This window comes from Euprymna scolopes, chromosome 7 (genome assembly GCF_053919585.1).
Source record: "Euprymna scolopes isolate OS-2025 chromosome 7, ASM5391958v1, whole genome shotgun sequence".
NCBI lineage: Eukaryota > Metazoa > Mollusca > Cephalopoda > Sepiida > Sepiolidae > Euprymna > Euprymna scolopes.
Window position 1 is genome coordinate 80868225 of NC_136488.1, and position 15281 is coordinate 80883505.

General features: G+C 32.1%; 1 protein-coding gene across 3 annotated transcripts in view; it reads left to right on the forward strand.

Annotated features, from left to right (window-relative positions):
- Positions 1–11870, forward strand: part of LOC145279791 (regulator of MON1-CCZ1 complex-like) — a 162487-nt gene extending 150617 nt beyond the window's left edge. For all 3 annotated transcript variants that reach the window (XM_080131119.1, XM_080131118.1, XM_080131117.1), the window contains exons 21-22: positions 1763–1917; positions 11642–11870. In XM_080131119.1, the coding sequence (XP_079987245.1) occupies positions 1763–1917; positions 11642–11721 (235 nt within the window). In that variant the 3' untranslated portion in view covers positions 11722–11870. The remainder of the gene's footprint in view (positions 1–1762; positions 1918–11641) is intronic.
- Positions 11871–15281: the final 3411 nt, after the last annotated feature.

Below are 15281 nucleotides of genomic sequence, written 5' to 3' on the forward strand. Positions count from 1 at the left end.
TAATGTTATTAGAAATCCAATGTTGACATAGGGAGGCGAGGGAGTCTTGTAACTATTCTGTACTTTCATCTAACAATTTAATCAAGAAAGATATAAAACTCGAATTTAACTTGAAAATATAATTTTAAAACATAGCACAGGTAACATAAATGCATAAGCACTTGATTTTTAATTCTAGTCCTTAAAAAAACCTGACCTGATTATAGGAGTCTGTAAAATTACAAATTCTTATTTCTTTCATTTAACTACAAATGTTTTTCTTGGACTCCTCAACCCTTCAATTTTATCCCAGTTCTTCCTGAATTAGTGGCATCCCCATATTTTGATCTCATTCCACTCGTTAATAGTGTCAGCTTTAATTAGCATGTTATTGTTTATTAGTGATTTTTTTTTTTTTTTTTTTTTTTTTTTACAAGGTGGTCACCACTTATCAAGGCCCGGAAGCCACTCAGGGATAAGGGTTATTGTGTGTACAGTACGTTAGTGTTGAGATTTGATAAAGTGCCTTACTTAAGGGGGCAGTTCATCAGGAATTTGTTTATGTTGAACTTGAAGACATCCAGGTTGTAGTCAGGTGGGAAACAGGCAAACGGAACCGAGGTCCACAGGCGTGCACTTCTAAGAAAGGAGCTTTGTTCATGGAATCTGCATTTTGGTTTTGGCACAGATAAAGAGTAGGGAAAAGTTTTGACAGTGATTTCAGCTAGACGGGTGTTTTTCGTGAAAGACTGACGAGGGGGCGGGGATTGGAGCTCAGACGAGCACTTGCCATGGAAGTAACAATAAAACAAAGACAGCTCGCAATGTCTCTTCTGTGGGAGAGAGGTTGCAGGGAAGAGAAAAGGGCATCCCCCACTAAGCCTATTTTGTACTTTGACAAGGCAGGATAGGCTGTTTTTATCAGATGGGGCAGCAATACTCCATCCTTGGACGTACTTGGTTTTTATATAGATAGAGAATTGCATCAGCAGTGAGATATCTTCTGGAGCGGTAGAAGGATCCTACCATTTTTCCAGCGACCTTGATGTGCGTGTTCCATTTCAGGTTAGGAGTAAAGGTCAAACCCAGGAGCTTGTCAAAACATGGGGCTTCCCCTAGACGAGAGCCATCCATTTCAATTGATGCCAGATGGGGATCAGAGCATTGATGATGTAAAGATAGGAGCTTGGTTTTAGATGCATTAAAAGTAACCAGCCACCTCTTCCCCTACTGTACCATCCGCTCGAGATCAGAGGAGAAAAAATCAGAGAGAACTTTGTCATTTATGGCCTTTGATGTGTTGCCATAGATGGTCGTGTCATCAGCATAGATGTCAACGAATGATTTAAGTATGTGTTTTGGGAGATCATTGATGTAGATCAGGAAGAGAGTTGGGCCCAGGATGGACCCCTGAGGGACTCCAGCATTAATACTGAGGGCCTCTGATTTCTGCCCATCAACCACTACTCTTATGAGCCTATCAGAGAAAAATGATTTAATAATTGAGAAAACATTTCCAGTTATACTGTAGCGGGAAATCTTGTGAAGTAGGCTCTTATGCCATACCTTATCAAAGGCGTTTGATATGTCAAGAGCAATTGCCCTAGAGAGGAAGCCTTTGTCAAGAGATTCACTAATCCTATTATAGAGAGAGGAGAGGTGTGAATGAACTGTTAGCACATCTGCTGTAGATCTGGCAGAACGGAAACCATATTGTATATCACTAAAAAGGCCATTTCTACTTCTCTATTTAATCTGATGATGAATCTTTTCAATTTTCCAGGTTCATTCGAAGTATTGGCATCATTGACACAGTGTCCGCGCGTAAATTCCTTGAAGCTGCCCTTAACTGTGATGATCAGATGCTCTTCTATACCGTATTCAAATTTTTTGAGCAGAGAAATATCCGTCTCAGAGGTTCTCCAAAATTTCCATCAGGTACGTTACATAAATCGATACTTTTTGTATTATTTAATTCATATCACGTTTTTCATTAAAAACCTGAAATAAATTGTTATTCAAGCAGTTTGTTTATTCAATCATTTTTTTCTAAATTTTGTACAAGATATCATCATATTTAGGCTAACATCTATTTTACATGATGGATTGTGTTGAACAGCTTTAAGCAATTAACTTCTAAACTAACCTACCTTTGGCCAGGTCTTTTATTATTCCTCTTTTTTCTCAAATCGGTCCTTATTACTTCCTCCCATGTTTTCTTGTGCTACCAGGTCAGGCTGTCTGAAGATATTGGCTTCCTAGCTCAAATGCATTGTACATTAGCATATTTCTTTTTCATCTCTTTTCAAAACTCAATTATGTTCTGCAAAGCCAGAAACAAAAACAACCAAACGAAACCAAACACTGTGAATTAATAATTGAAGATATAAAGAACTTGAAGCATAAAAACTTTCTCCAAAATTACTGGATTCGGCATAAATAACCTGAACAGGGCTATGTTGATTTTTTTTATTTTTATTTTTTTAACAATAATTAAATATTTGGTATTAGTGTATTCTTCTTAGGAAATAGGATGGGGGAAGGGTAGTTTTCCCTTAGAAAGATGGGCCATATTTTTTTTAGATGTAAACAAATATATATTATTTATCTATTTTACTAATAAAAGCAGAAAAGGGTTGATATGCTATAAAACAAAATAACCAAACTATACATCTTCCCATGTTTTACTTGATCTTCCCCTGTGAACTGAATCTGCTACCTCAGCTGTTTTACATCAACCAAATGAAGAACTCTCATCCATTCTTCAATCATCATATTCGGTTTCACGTGCTAGCATCCATTGAACAGTTTTAAAAAAAATTTGACTTCCAAACTAACCTATCTCTGGCCAGGTCTTTATTTATCCCCCTTTCCCTCAAATCCATCCTTATCACTTTCTCCCAAGTTTTCCATGGCCTTCTCCTTTGTACAAAATCAGCTACCTCAACTGTTCTATATCTATTAATCTAAGAACTCTTATCCATTCTTTTAATGTGACCAAACCAATAAAGTCTCCTGTTCTGTACACATTGGTAACACAAAAGCATTATTATTTTTATTATTTCTTTTTTCTTTAATAAATTAAATGAACCACAATACTCAACAAATGAAAATATTAGTGAAACTTTTTTGAAAGAAAGAAGGATGAATAAAAACCTGGAGAGAGAGAGAGAGAATAGTAGTGAAACAAAAAGAAAAGCAGGGGGAATAGAAGAGAGAGAAATTGGAAATGAGAGATAGAGAGTAAACACAAATATAAGAAACAACAATTTAAAATGTTTAGCATGACGGTTGAAAGAGGGATAAATAAATACCTGGCCGGAGATAGGTTAATTTAGAATTTCTAAAAGTTATCTAATTCATGCCATATGAAGTGAATGATAAACTGAATATAATGACAGAAACCTGGTTTTAATAAGAATTGCTTTATAGTATCAAATTGTGTTCCTATTAATATAAAAAGAAATGGGTTTTTTTGTGCTTATTTTTATTGTTACTCAAATGAAATATGGCAGTGCAAAATAAAATAACAAAAAAAACAAAAAACTTATAGATTTACTTATCAGTCAAAAATGTTAGTGTATACCAAAAATTATGGAAAATAATCAAGTAGAATTCTAAAAAAAAAAAAATGAATATAACTATTCGGAGTCTATAAACACCAAACGACATTCCTGGCAAGCCAACGTTTTGCAGAAGATTATCTCCCTTCTAAAATAAAGACAACTCACTGGCTTGTTGTTTGTAGTCTCCGAATAGTAAATTAAAAAGCAAAAATACAGATCATGTACGTACTCATTCATGGATTGAAAAGATCATATTCCAAAAATTACGTAAATTAATGAAGTTTTTTTTTGTGTAAAAAAAAATAATTTTTTACGATTTTTAGTGATTAATAGTACCTATTTACAATGCCTCCCCACGGGCAGAGTTAGACACCAGGGTCGTTTTTTAATGGGGAGAAAAGCTACAGAAATAAAAATTGTCTCAGTCGTGAAGTGTTTCTCCTCCACTGAAAGAGAACAAGAAATAGAAGTGCCGCATCTGAAGAACAGATAGTACACTTTGATCTTGTTTATATATTTTATTGCTTTTAAAATTTTGTAAATACAATTAAGTAAAAAAAAACAAAAAAAAACAAAAGATTTTCAAACAACAAAATTAGGCACAAGGCCCTATAAGAAATTGGGGAGAGGAAGGGTTCAGGGTCTTTGTGACTAAAGTGTCTTGGCCAAAAGGCCAAGTTTAGTGATTAATAGTAAGCCATAGTCATGACGAGGCTGACTTTGATCTCTATTTCTACAGTGGTTGTTAAGGGGAGGTAACCCTTTATTTATTCAAGATAGCGGAGCGAGTCAGTCCATCATTTTTTCCTCATAAAATTTGATTTTCTTAGTTAATAAAAAACTACTCGGTCAATTTATGTGATTTTTTTTAAGGACATTTTCATTCCATGATAGGTACATACATACATAATTTCTGTATTTTTGTTTTTTGATATAGGTAAAATTCTGAACAAACACCAATTTTTATTAAAATTCTACTCACTAATTTTCCATAATTTTTGGTGTATGCTAATAATTTTCACTGATAAGTATATTTCATAAGTTTTCCTGTTTTATATTGTGAACTGCTATATTTCATTTTTGAGCATTAATATAAATAAATACAGACTTCCTTTTTTATGGGTTAAACAAATGCTCAAGTTTTTCCCTTAAAAGGGGACACGATTTTAGTTTTCTTGAATTTGATTCCCCATTTGTCTATCTTCAACATAAAATCAAGAGTGATCAGATGCAATATACCATGGTAATGAAGGACTAAACTTTAGGGAAGTCCTATATTCTTTTTAAATATGAAATTTCGTTCAGTTAAAAGTTGGTTATAGTCAGCTAACATACTTCCTAACTTCTGGCATATCACTACCAGAAGTGGTGAAAAAGTAAATCAGTTCCTTCGCTTTTTCTCTCACGCCTATATCTCCCTTGTGCATGTACTCTTTTTTTTTTTTTTATTACATTTTTCCCATCTTTTTTTATTGAAAAGTTTTTCAATCTTATTTTAATCAAGAATTATTGAAATTAGTTTTATTTTTGTTTTTACGAATTACGGAAGACACTTTTTGCACTCATTTATTTTTTTTTTTTAAGAATTATTGAAAACACTTTTTAAAATATAAAAAAAAAGTTTTTGGAAAATATTATGTGTTGGATACCATTTTTTTATTATTATGTTTGAAATTTTGTCATTTTGATTTTAATAATTTTATTTCTATCTTTTCCTAAACATATATAAATTCAAATACAAAAATGTTGTTTTTTAAATTAAAAAAAACTTATTTTTGTAATTTCATAAGCATAGAAATATGCTTATGAAATTACAAAAATAAGTTTTTTATAAAATTTCAAATAAAATAAAACTTGTTTTTTTATTTGGTTATTAAAAGTACAAATAAAGAATAATTGTGTTATTTTTATCTTTTTATAATTTTGTTAATTTTTATTGTATACTTTTCGATAATGTCCTTTTCTTATATTTTATTCCAAACAATTGCTTCATAATAGAAATACTGAAGAACAATAAAAGTGAAGGAACTGATTTGCTTTGTCACTGCTTCTGGTAGCAGCCACACCGGAAGTTAGGAAGTATGTTAGCTGACTATAACCTAAAGTTTACAGGCAATTTACATTTCCTATTTACAACCTTTGTCCTGTAATCCTAAAAAATTCAGGTGCTTTTTTTTACATCAATATACAAGTGAAATATGTCCGTTTTTGTGTCTTTAATCTAGAAGCGTTACATAACAATGAAATGGGAAATAAGTCTATCTAATGGCACAAAATGGAGTCAGTTCAACGTAGAATCAGACATATTAGAAAAAAATCCTTTTTATTTACTAAAATTCTCATTGATATTTTTCTGTAATTTTTATATGTACATCAATACTTTTGCTTGATATGCAAGTATGTCAAATAGTTTTCCTGTTATTTTATTTTTAACGGACATATTTTATTTGTGTATTAATGGAAGCAAGCACCAAAATTTGTTCCTTGAATATTTTATGGACATTTTACAGCATTAGATCACCTAAGTTAAGCGATGTTGAGCCTAATCAAGACCAAATGGGTTAGTGATTATTTAGAAATATCAGGCGCTCTATGTAGGAGGACGATACCAACTTCTAACACACAAAAAATGTAGCTCTAAAGGTACCCTTAGTAAATATTTCAGTACAACTTATTAATCCACATATGTTGACATAATAGAATTCCCCTCTCCTGTATACAAGTTCTGTTATGGTCCTGGATATGATCTTAAACTATATCCAGTGGTGAGGCCCCAGCTTGCGGGCTTTTTGGAATGTGGAGCCACCCTTTAATTGCCATTGCTCCCAGGTCCACTCTGACCCGGAGTGGTAGTACCTGTTAGGGTCCCAACTATGAGTTAAATAGAAACCGACTTGAAAACAACAAATATATTTTACTAAAAACATTTTTCTTCAAAATCTTTGGATTCGTTTGGATTCTTTGGATGGGTTGATGTGCTGTAAAACAAAAACAACCAAAACAACCAACAAGTTCTATTGTCAAACATGTGAAAAAATTATTTGGAGAGAGTATGATATGTTTTCTTTATTTTGTAAACGATGCAGATTTTGCCATTAAATCTATAACATTTGTCCTTTGATGAATTTTAATTGAAAAAAAAAAAATCATTTTAAGGGAAGATAGTTTACTAAAATGAAATCCATCTTGGATCAAATAGATTTGAGGCACTCCAGAATGGACAACAATTAAACGGGCACATTTTGCTACAATACTACATTTTTTTTTTTTTTTTTTTTTTTTTTTTTGTTCAAAACAATATAGTGTATATACATACTTGTAACTTTGTCATCATAGAATTTTTGTTATAAAAAAAATAAATGTTTTTAAATTATATGAAGTTTTTACCTTAAAACATACATAGTTTTATTTGCAGGCAAAGTTTAAAAATAAAAAGATTCCAAACATTTTTATTTTAGTAAACAATGCAGATTGTAAAGGTTTAATAACATTCATCATTTTGCTATTAAGCAAAATGATGAATTTTATTATGATAAATGATAAATTTAAAGATTTTTTTTCATCATTTTGCTAAAAGCAAAATCTTTACAATCTGCATTGTTTTAACATTTCTCCTCTGCCATTTTGAAAAATTTTCACAAACAAAGTGAGATAACTCATCAAAAATTCATACTTATTAGATTTACGTTGTAATGCTTATAAATTCCCATTAATCACTTAAAAATGATTTTCCTTTATAAAAATAAAACTACTTGATCAATTTACGCAAATTTTATAAGATGATATTTTCGTTTAATCATGGGTACCTACAACATACAGATTTTTCTTTATTTTTACTTTTTAGTGTAGGGGGAATTTGGGACAAGAATCGGTTTTACTAAATATGTACCAAATTATTTCTGATCATTGTACAACTGGCTGCTCCTGCTGTTTGTCATATGAAAACAATGTGTAAAGTTGCTTGAATCAGCAGCAGCCGAATAGGACATTTAGTTGTGTCGGGTTTTTATCGTACATAAGGAGGTTTACTAAAATTGTACGACTAATTATGTACGATTATTTGCTCCTGCTATTGTTTTGCTAATAAAGCAACTTTTACACGGACTTGATACTGTTTTTTTTTCAGTGCAAAATATCATAAATAATAAAATGATTTTATTCACAAATTTCAATCGAGAGGTTATTTTTGGCAAATATATTTTTAGATTCAAATTTTTTTTAAATATTATTTTTTCTAATTCTGTGTGCTACTTTTTTTCCGTTTTTTTTTTCCATTAAAAATCTTTGTAAAAAAAATAAAGAAGTCGTTTCTTAGTTTTATTTTATTTTTTTAATATTCTCTTTTAAGCCAGAAAGTAAACAAACAAAAAACTGGCAGTAGTCGATAATATAAATTTAAAAAATGTTTGAGAAAACTTTAAAAAATGATTTCCTTTGCTTATTTTTGGTCAATGTGTGCTACTTGTCCAACCTGAAAAGGGTATTTATTCCGAAAGCCATTCTTAACATGAGGAGGTTAGGAGTGTTTATTTTGAAAGCTGTTCTTAACATAAGGAGGTTGTGGGGGGGGGGGGTAATTCCAAAAGGCATTTTCTTATTTTCAAGCTCCCCCACGGCTTTCGAAATAAACACCCTTTGCAGGTTGGACAAGCAGTGCACATTGACCTTTTTTTTTCTGAGAAATGAATCACTCGTGTTATCATAATCATAAAATGGAACTTTATGCAATATTATTTAAAGAAAAAAACGAAAATAATTTTTTTAAATAATAATTATTTACTTGCCTCTGCATGAAAGCAGTTAGACACTAATGTTTTAAATGTAGGGAAAACTAGTTCTCTCGAAAGAGGCACATGGGATTGGAAACATTGCTTCAGTCTTCAGGGGTTTATCTTTTTAAAAAGATTTTCTAGTGTTACATTGCTATTGTGTTACAAAATTCAAATTTTAAAAAAAAGGTCACTTGTAAAATTTTATTTGAAAAAAACCCAAAAAACTCTTGGCTGAAAGTTGTGACTTTGACTAAATTCGTTTTCTTTTTATTTCAATAATAAAGAAATAAATTTGTTTATTTATTTATTTTACAAAAAATTTTTAAAAAATGGCCTACTGAATTGAAAAAAACAAGTCTCAATCTTTAAAAATTTGCCAAAAATAATTGCGACTGTGACTAAGTCGTTTTTTGTTTATTTAAATAACATTTTTTGCGTTGACGGACTTAGTAGATCGCTCATATAAGAGGGAATCTATATATCTATAAAAGTGAACGTGTCTGTGTGTCTGTCTGTGTGTCTGTCTGTGTGTCTGTCTGTGTACATTTCCCTATGCAATAACTCTGTCAAGTTTTAGTCTACAGACTCGAAATTTGATATACAAGGTACTGAGATTTGGGAAAATCTATGTGATTGGTTTTCGTCCAGAAATTTGACTGTTAGGGGTCAAAGTTCAACGATTTGACCTTTGAGAACTCTACCAAACTCCTCCAACAATTTTGGGTCTAAACACTTGAAATTTTAGATATAGGTTCCTTAGATATGGATATAACTTAATAACTCGAATTGGGTCCAAAACAAAATTTAAGGGGTCAAAATAGGGGTCAAAGTTAAAAAAATTGACCTTTTTTTTTTTTTTTTTTTTTTTTTTTGCTCAGCATACACCTCCAAACACCCGGGCAACGCCGGCCACCCATGCTAGTATTTAATAAAAATCAGGAGTTTTCTTTGGTAAATATCTTTATAGGTATGAACTTAAAAAAGATATTTGCCAAAAATAACCTCTCAAGACTTCTGAGTAAATTCGTTTTATTGTTTATTACAAGATTGTTTTATATTTTACGCTGATGAGCCTGCATCGAAGTTGCTTTAATCAGCAGCAGTGGCAATTTAGTTGTACAATAATCGTACGTCATTTTTAGACGTACATTTTTAGTAGAACCCAACAAGAATCAAAAGTTGTGTTGATTTAGGAGTTTGCTTTCAATTGCATCCTCAGACAGACATGTTTATATAATAGACTAGCGAATATGTTTTGCTAAGCTGGTAGGTCAACTCATCATATAATGGCATTTTTAGAATTGCATAATTTTTATCCAAATTACTTATTTAAAAACTATTTTTAAACATGACGTAAATCATGAATCTATAATGTCACATCAAAGCTCTTATTTTGTTAAGATAATGTTTTAAGAAAGTCTGGTGTTTATTAAGATAGTCAACAAATCGATTTTTTAAAAATGTGTTTCAAGCAAAAGCAATGTTTCATACATAATTAACATGCTGAAAATAGTAATTTATCCAAAAATTATGAAAAATCAAGTAGAAATTTATTTATAGTTAAAAGTAATTTTTACGGAAAATTGGGTAAAATCACATTTTTTTTTTAGATGTTATAGAGTAGGCAATACGACAGGGGACATAACTCCAAAAAGAATATTTTAGATTACTTGTATTATAGACTTTTTTTTACTAAAAACACAATAGCAGTTGTTCTACTCAATGAATTTTCATAATTTTGGGGTATATTACTATTTTTAGCATAACAATTAAGTATGTAATATTATTTTTGCTTAAAACAATATATTTTAAAAAATCGATTTGTCAACTATATCTTATCAAGCACTGAAAGTCTAAATAGTTCAATTCGTGGAATCTCAGACTGAAGTTCTCAAGGTTTCAGTTTTGAGTCATAACATCTGCGTTATTCGTTGGGAATTTATTATTTACTATTAATGCAATATTTGGTTCTTGTCCATAATTTACCCTATATTAAAAAACAAAATTAAAGAAAAATCTACATGCTGTACGTTTCCTTAACAAAAATATCTTTTTTTTTTTTACAAAGGAATCACCACTTATCAAGGCCATGAGGCCACTCGAGGATAAAGGTTAAAGAGTATACTGAAGTCAAAGGGGCAATATCATAGTAATCGTTAGAAGTGTAAATTTGCTCAATTGGATTACTTAAAGGGAACGGCCTCATCAAGAACTTGTTTACATTGGACTTGAAGATAACCATATTGTAGTCAGTTGGAAAGCAGCTAAACGGAAGAGAGTTCCACAGGTGTGCAGTTCTAAGAAAGAAACTTTGTTCATGGAATCTACGTTTAGGTTTAGGCACAGATAAAGAGTGTGGAAAATTATTGATAGTGTTTTCAACTAGACAAATGTTTCTCATGAATGTTTGGCGAGAGCAGACCATAGATTGGAGCTCAGTCGAGCACTTGCCATGAAAATAACGATAAAGCAGAGACAAACTCACAACATCTCTTCTGTGAGAAAGAGGTTGTAGGGAAGAGAAATCCCCTATGAGGCTACAAAGTCTATTTTGAACTCTATCAAGGCAGGATAAGTCCTTTCTAGCAGCTCCTGCCCAGATGTGGCAACAGTACGCCATCCTTGGACATACCTGGCTCTTATATAAGTAGAGAATTGCATCACTGGATATAAGTAGAGAATTGCATCACTGGATCGCTAGAAGGATCCCACCATTTTTCCAGCGACCTTGGCAACTGATTTGATGTAAGTGTTCCATTTCAGATCAGGAGTAAAGGTCAAGCTTGTCAAAACATGGAGCCTCCCCAAGACGAGAGCCATACATTTCAATTGATGCCAGATGAGAATATTCCAAAAATTATGTAAATTGATCAAGTAGTTATATTTTTCTAAAGAAAATAATTTTTAAGCGATTAATGGAAATTTATAGGATTTGCAACATAAATATTGCAAGTTTTGAATTATTACTGAGTTATCTGCCTTTGTTTATTGTTTGTTTTTAGATTGTTTTCAAAATCGCAGGCAAGACAGCCATTCTGCAGTTACGCATAAAATTTGATTTTATTTAGAAATAAAACGTGATCAATTTACATGATTGTTGCAATATAATTTTGTTTCATCATGGTTACTTACATCATAGTTCTTTATTTTTTTTATTATTATCATTATTATACGAAGGAATTCTGGACAAATACCACATATTTTCCATTTTTAAAAGAAGTTTAGATTTTTGTTTTAAAAAATTGTGCCTGATGGACCGAGAGAAAATACCCATTATATTATGAGTGAATTTTTTTTAATGGGATTCTTTTTTTCTATTTTCAGGAGAACACTGTGAACAATATGTTCATCACTTCGAATCCTTGTTTGGAACGGAAGCTTTGGAAGATGTCCCGTCTGGCTAAGCACAGTTGAAAACTCAATTTATTTAAAAAATAAAAAGATTAAAAAAGAAAATTTAAAAAAAAAAAAATCAGACCACCTCCACTAAAAATGCACAAAACATAAGAATGAAGTGAAAAATGTCAAGAATAAAATTTAGAATTAAAATTAATTTTTTTTTCTTTTTTGATTATGAATGTTTAAATGTTTCAATTTTGTATTTAAGCTTTATCACAAATGAAATGTCTAATAATTTATTATTCATCGAACTACTGTTCTCATCTTGAGTGTGATTTTCACATTTCAGTCGATATAATCTCTGACCTTCTTCGGGTGTACCTTGTCAAACTCTGGAATTCGAACAGAACCCTTTATTTATTATATGAGGGTAGCGTGTTCTCGTTCTATCAGCCATGACTGGATAAAGGTCCCAAGTAATTCGCAATTGTATTTTTCGGTCGCCCACACTGAGAATTGAACCTTCAACCTTCAGGAGAATATCACTTTTACAATTGATTTTTCCCAGTACTCTAACCACTGCGCCACAGGTCCGCAAGGACCTCTATCCAGTCATGGCTGACAGAACAAGAGCACACTACCCCCATGAAGTAAATAAAGGGTTCCGCTCGGAATTCCGTCCAAATTCCCAAGTTCGACAGAAACATTCCCGAGTACACCTGAAGAAGGTCGGTTATATCGACTGAAATGTGAAAATCACACTCAAGATGAGAACAGTAGTCCGATGAATAATATAATTCAGAAACGTCAATTTTTTTTTTTTTTTTTTTTTTTTCAGTTTTGAATATTTACAGATTTCCAAGTTGTATATAACTATACTAGCATACCTATCCAGCATTGTCTGGGGGATACTGACAAAAAAAAAAATAGACGAGTTAAAATGTTTGTGTAACCACCCCTCTCAAGACAGAAACTGACAGAACAGATTTTACACTTTGATCCTAGTGTGAAGGGTAAGAAAGTGTTTTAGTTAGTTTCATACAAAACGTCGATGGAAAAAAATCTCTTTAAATGTCAACTGTCTCTGACTAATGAAAATTCAGCTGTATTCTACCCGAGGTAATGCTGAAAAATAATGTAAACTTTTATTTTCAAGTGTATATTTTGGATGGTCTGCTACAACAGACCAGAATATATATATATATATATATATATATATATATATATATATATTCTGGTCTGTTGTAGCAGACCATCCAAAATATACAATCTGCTGGCATATATATATATATATATATATATATATATATATATATATATATATATATATGCCAGCAGATTGGTAGGGGAAATCGGTTTGCTTTTCTGGGGTCGAACGGTCAGTTTGGTTTCAGATATAGATGGTGTGTTGTTTTTGCTTGGTTGTTTTGATTTGAACGGGCTAAGAATTCTCATTTGTAAGTAGAACATCCCTTTCTCCTTCCCTAAAAAAAAAAAAAAAAACACCTTGTTACATATTTTAAACTAAAGTTGTGATTTTATTTGGAAGGAGAATTTGTCTGTTGCTGCAATGAGACTACACAACTATCACTGTGATTGATGTCGGAATCAAGCAATGACTATGGACCAGCTCAATGAACAAATGATCACATTCATATCGGTATAATAGTTTATCTTTAAATTATTTACAATATAATAAAAGTTGCAAATGAAAATATTGAAGTAAAAGGCGGTTTTTTTTGGGGGGGGAGGCGGCAAACTTTAAATTAAAATAAATCAAAAGAAAAATATTTTTATCATACAAATATGTGATCCATTCCATTGCCATTTATAATTTCAAATGATTAATAAAAGGCAAGAGAATATAGTCTCAGAACTGGTACAACAGCTAAATTCTTCAAAGAATTAATGCTATTGAGAGAAAAAAATAAAATAAAATTGCCATAATGTAGAAGAGTTTCTACTTAATTGTACAATCAAAGCAAATTAGGCATGCAACATAGTTGTGAATGTTAAAAAACAGACTTGCACGTGAACATTTTATCAGCACGTGTTTAACATGCTGATATAAATCCAAAGGTAGACTTGTTTGCATCGTCAAGTGCAAGCTGTAATTTTATTGAAATTACAATAAAAATGAAAATTTACCCATTGTGAAATAATCCCAAATGAAATCCAAGTGTTTTCAGAGGTTGAAAAGAAAACTTTCTTTCAAAGTATGGATGACTTAAGTAACAAAAAGCTTTGATTTATGTTATTACACGCAAAAAAACAAAAACAAAAAAAAAAAACGTAATAATTTAAGCGAATGTAGAAATTATGACCCATTTGTTATCCAAAAGTTTTAAATCACAAGTCTGGTCCTCTGTAGATCTGAACAATCATACCGTTACAGAATACGAGTGCAATATTTTTTTGTTTTTTTTATTCCATTTTCACCCCAAACAAGGCACGGTGCCACTTTGATGTAGGAGGGCTACTTATCAGAGCCATAAGTTGCAGGGATACTATGTAGGGAGTTAAGCAGTTCATTCACATTACACTGAACTTCTGCATGTCAGTACAGTTGAAAAAGCAGGAATCCAGAAGGGAGTTCCAAAGTCTAGCAGTTCTAGGGAAAAAACTATTCGAGTAGAAGGCCTTCTTACATCTAGGGATCTCTACTGTGTAGCGGTGGGATTTTGCTGATTGTTGGGGTATTTATGTTGAGGGAGTACAAGGGCTTGTAGTTCGTCAGAGCATCCACCACTAAAATACTTGAACAGGCAGAGGGAGGCATACAAGATTTCGTCAATGGGACAGGTTGAAGCCTAGATGAATGTTCAGAGCCTATCATGTTAGCAACTCTTTTGAACCCTGTCCAGGAGCGAGAGACTAGTAGCAGATGCAACAGCCCAAATGTGAGAATAATACTCCATACATGGGCGAATGGTGGCCTTGTAGATATACAGGATACTTTCAGGCGTAAGTAACTTTCTCAGTGACCCTGGTAATGCTCTCAATCTGTTTCAACTCATGTTCCCTGTAAACATCTTTCAGATAATGTATCCTTAGCCATAGCTGTTGGTGGTTGAGAAGGTTACTTGTAAATTATTGAAGGAAACAAGCTTAGCCTTAGCAGCATTTAATGTGACCATCCATTTTTGTCCCCATTCCACTTAGAGATCTTCCTCTAGTGTTTCTTCCATTTCCTTAGATATGTATTCATTTGCTCCGTCCCCTATGCCTGTTAAAGAGCATAGTGTCATCAGTAAATATACCCATCTGAGACAATTTTATTAGGGTGGTCATTTATGAATTTTAAGATGAATAAAGGAAGCAGGATAGTTACACCTGCATTTATATCGTTTAAATGTACAACTGAAGACAATTAAATCCAGGTTATGTTAAGTATTTGTCCAGTGATAACTATATGATCTGATTTTCCTGAGAAGATTCATGCTAAACCTTGTCACACGCCATAGATGTATCTAGGGCTACTGCTCTACCTTCTGTTTTGTTCAGTGATTAGTTAGGATAACTGTAGAACGGGCTTGCCTAAATACATTGTTGGTCAGTCAGAAGTTTAGCAACTATAAGGTGATGGACTAGAGCTTAATTATGGACTCGAATATTTTGGCAAAAA